The 4,202-nt window shown below is 48.9% G+C and overlaps 1 protein-coding gene across 1 annotated transcript in view; it reads left to right on the top strand.

The window, feature by feature from the left end:
• Positions 1-4,202, top strand: part of LOC102678672 (insulin receptor-like) — a 32,384-nt gene that overhangs the window by 17,779 nt on the left and 10,403 nt on the right. Inside the window, exons 2-3 of the mRNA XM_031508895.1 lie at positions 1,458-1,632; positions 1,990-2,236. Coding sequence (XP_031364755.1) covers positions 2,087-2,236 — 150 coding nt within the window. The 5' untranslated portion in view covers positions 1,458-1,632; positions 1,990-2,086. The remainder of the gene's footprint in view (positions 1-1,457; positions 1,633-1,989; positions 2,237-4,202) is intronic.

Below are 4,202 nucleotides of genomic sequence, written 5' to 3'. Positions count from 1 at the left end.
TTTTTTTTTTTTTTTTTTTTTTTTTTTTTTTTTTTTTTTTTTTTTCTTTTTTCTTTTCCTCAATTTTAATTGCAAAGCGCAAAATTATAGCTGGGAAAAATAATGGAGAGTAATAAATGTCGGTGATAAATACGGCCCGGAGGGCGTTACGATGCTATCCGATTCAATTTTCGTTCAAGGAAAACGACTGCCTGATCCAACGCAATTGCGATGCACTCGATTTCCACCGCACTCTTTCGACTCGCCGCGTGACGCGTATTCGTATACTCGCGGCGTTGAAAAATCGCTCGATATCGGTGAAAATAGACTTTCCTCTCTTTCTTTCTTCCTTCCTTCCTCTCCTCCTTCCTTCTTTACGGAAAAAACGGAAAGGAAAGGCAAACGGCTCGGTTTACCTCCGCGATTCTCGACTCGATCCGGGACTACTTATTATTCCCTTTGGGGAAACAGAACAGAAGCCGAACCGTTTCTCCTTAAAACGTATTTAAAACTAAATCGCTGTCCTCCTCGTTCGAAATTTCAATACGAATTTTTCGAAATTTCCAACGAAGGGAGGCGATTATTCAAAAACTTTCCTGTTCCTTGAAAACCTTCCTCTTCTATTAGAAACAAGAATAACAGTAATAACAGTAATAATAATAATAATAATAATGGAGAGATAGGTAGACGGTAGATCTAGAGAGCTTGGCCGTTACTCGGTTTCGCGAATGGCACGAGAGGCGGCCGACGTACGGAACGTATCCAGGAACAATGGGCTATAATTAACCTTAGGGTTAGAAAGCGAGGGCTATCTACAGGCGTCACGACATATGGCGATAAAACGAGGCGACGCGTGGCTCGTAGATCGGCTCGAGGAGGCTCGCGCCCTCGTGTTTATCCCAATGCCAGCCGCCGGGGTATATTTTTAGCGCAACCCGTTACAGTTGACCGCGACGCGTCCACTCTCTCTCTCTCTCGTCACCGACGCGTCGCCGTCGACGTCGTTCCAGCCCACGATACGATACGATACACGGAACAAATCCACGGATCGTGCGCCATCCATTCATCTCTCTCTCTCTCTCTCTCGAGGCTCTTCGATCCTTCGCCCCTCCTCCCCCGAAGGCGGATAATTGCCTTGCCTCGAGAGGGAGAGGGAGAGGATCCCCGTTTGTTATCGCCGAATTATACCTGGAACGGTGGCTAATAAGAACGATTGGAATGGCTGTGCGTGGATCCGGTTCGGTGGAGACGGAGGCAGAGGCGGGGTGGGGGAGGGAACGGATATCAACGATCTACTAGGTCTTGCCTCTCGACCTTGCCTCCCGGTCAGTCCAGCTTCAAATGAATCGTAATGAGACGGTGCCGCTTGATTCGCTCGATCCGACGAGCTTTGTGGGAGAGAAGAAGATTTCCACTTTCCCCTTCTCGTTTCGAAAAGTTTCTCTCATTCCTCCTCCACCCCCTCTTTTCTGTTCCAGTGTGCCAAAGCATAGACATAAGAAACGCCGTGCGTCACTTCTCAAGACTGAAGGGATGCCGACTAGTCGAAGGATTCGTACAAATTTTGCTGATCGACAACGCCGAGTCATCCGAGTACACCAACATCTCTTTCCCGGAGCTGAGAGAGATCACCGGATACCTGCTTCTCTATAGGTATCCTTTCTATCCAACGTTATATATAAAACATATCGTTTCGATTCGATTCGTTCCGCGTGCGAACCGCGCGGAGGATCGAAGAGGAGGAGGAGGAAAAAGGAGGAGGAGGAGGAGGAAGCCGGCGAGATTTGGAACCGTTTCGAGCTAGAGAAACCCGTTCTTACTATTATACCAGGGTGTGGAGGGACGGGTGTTTTTACGACGGTTCGTCAAACTTTTCCCCGTCGATCTCGCCGGCTCCTCGACACGGCGACACATTTTACGAGCGCGCGAGGCGGCAAAGCACGAGATGCTCCCGTTCGCGCACCTCCTCCCCTTCTCTCTCTCTTTCTTTGTCCCTCTCTCTCTTTTTAGGGTAAAAGGATTGCGCAGCATCGGTCGCCTGTTCCCCAACCTGACCGTGATCCGTGGCCACTCTCTGTTCATCAACTACGCCCTCGTGGCTTTCGAGATGATGAATCTGCAGGAGATCGGGCTGCACAGCTTAACCACCATCGTGAGGGGCTCCGTCCGTTTCGAGAAGAACCCCGCGCTCTGCTACGTGGACACGATCGACTGGGACCTGATCGCCAAGGCTGGCAAAGGGGAGCACGTGATCGCGGTAAGTTGATCCGAAAATAACGAACCGGAGGGAAGGGGAGGGGAGGGGAGAAGGAAGGGCGTATTATTCGACGACGAACGAACGAACGAAGGAAGGAAGGAAGGAGAAGAGAGAGAAGAAGAGATTCGAACGGAATGGAAGAGGAGAGGGAGGGCATTTCAACCTTTGGGGGGAAAGTATCGTCCCGATATCTATCCATTTATATACGTTGGCACGGGAATCGCCGTGGAAGGGAGAAGATAGAGAGGGAATAGCGGCTAATGGCGGCGCCTTGCGGCTGGCCAACTCGACACGCCGCCCCGTCTTCTTGCCAGAAATTCGAGCATATCGAGATTGGGGGGAGGATATAACAAGGGTCATTATTCCATTCTACAACGGAGCAACGAACAAACGAGTCTCCCCGAGAGTTTGGCATCCGTCCCCGCATCGGTAAACAATCGCGCCCTAATAAATAATCCGAAGAATATATCCGGAATATATTCGTATCTCTCTCCCTCTCGAATTCGAAACTCCTTTCCAGGAGGAGGGATGCCCTTCTGGATATTCGATTCGAGCGGGGGAGGCAATAATATCAGCCGTTTCGGTGTAAATCAAAGGGAATCACAATCACGGCTGCTGGCTCACAGCTCGCGACGCGCCACTATTTCTGGCCGGCAGACCGACCGACTGTCCTCGCACCGCGGGATAATAATATCGTCATCTCGTTCGCGAAGAGGTGAACCGGGAGGGAAGGAGGGTGGGGAGGAGGAGAGAAGTCGTTCCCGTTGCCCAACGGTATAACGCGACGACCTATCGAGATTTTCGCCAGGACAGGCCGCGATTTCACGCGTGGTCTTGAAATAAATCGGAAGGGACTTCGTACTCGGAATAAAAATCATCGAATCAGAGATTATTTCGTAAAAAATTTATCGTAAAAAATCTATTTTTGCGAGATCTATTGTTCGAGTTATTTTTTAGGACGTTTTTTTCCCCCTCTGATATTTTTCTTTTCTTTTTTTTTCTTTTTTCTCGAAAGGAGATTGTTATCCTTCGCTTTCACGTCGGCCGTTTTATCCGTCAAAATAGGAATTCGCTTTAACGTTTAACCGGGCGTGCACGGTCGCGAAAACGTCGGCTGTCGGTTGCCGCGCGCGGAAGACAAAACACCGGCTGGCAAACGCGACACAATGTTTGGTTCGAGTACACAACGAGTGACGAGTGAAAATAAAGCAACAATAATTCCTGAATGCAACGCGTAACGCGCAGCGTGTACAAAATGCTCATCCCTGTCTTCTCTCTGAAAGCTCGATGCGTAACACGAGAGCCGAGTGTGTATAAAGCGTGCATGTGCACGCGTGTATATGCCGTTGGTCTTATTGTCCGCGACGACGCGCGAGCGATGCCTGCAAACGGTCGCCAATCAACGAACAAATCTATCGCGGTAGTTATTCGTGGATAGGGGAATTCGAATCGTTGACTCGATCGATAAAACAGGAACGAAATGGGTCGTGACTCGATTACACCGAAAGAAGAAAAATATCCTTCTTCGTTGTTTCTCGATTCGTTTCGAAACGTTTTCGAAATGTTTCGAAAAAAGTGGAGGAAAGGGGAGGGGAAAAAAAAGAATAAAAATGAAAAAAAGTTTGAAAGTTGTAGAGTAAAACCGAAAGTTAACCGAGACCATCGAGTCGAAAGGCAAAACACGAGCGTGACGTACGAGCGCTCGTAACGCGAATTGCAACCGATAACGAGGCAGAACGACGCACTCGAGGATCACGTGTTTCACATTTTGGAAACGAACGAGTGCTCCCTCTCGACAGTCAACTGCTTCACTGCAAATTCGTGGACGAAGAACGCGGCTTCCCTGTTACGTTGTTGCACGCTTTCAATTGCGTTTTTTTTCCAACTGCGAATTTCAATCTATTTTCCGACTATCCGGTATCGTTGCTCGAATCTTGTAGCGCACGAACGTTGGCCTTACTTCGTA

The sequence above is a fragment of the Apis dorsata genome, unplaced genomic scaffold, assembly GCF_000469605.1.
Source record: "Apis dorsata unplaced genomic scaffold, Apis dorsata 1.3 scaffold_111, whole genome shotgun sequence".
Classification (NCBI taxonomy): domain Eukaryota; kingdom Metazoa; phylum Arthropoda; class Insecta; order Hymenoptera; family Apidae; genus Apis; species Apis dorsata.
This window is presented reverse-complemented; position numbering and strand designations above follow the sequence as displayed.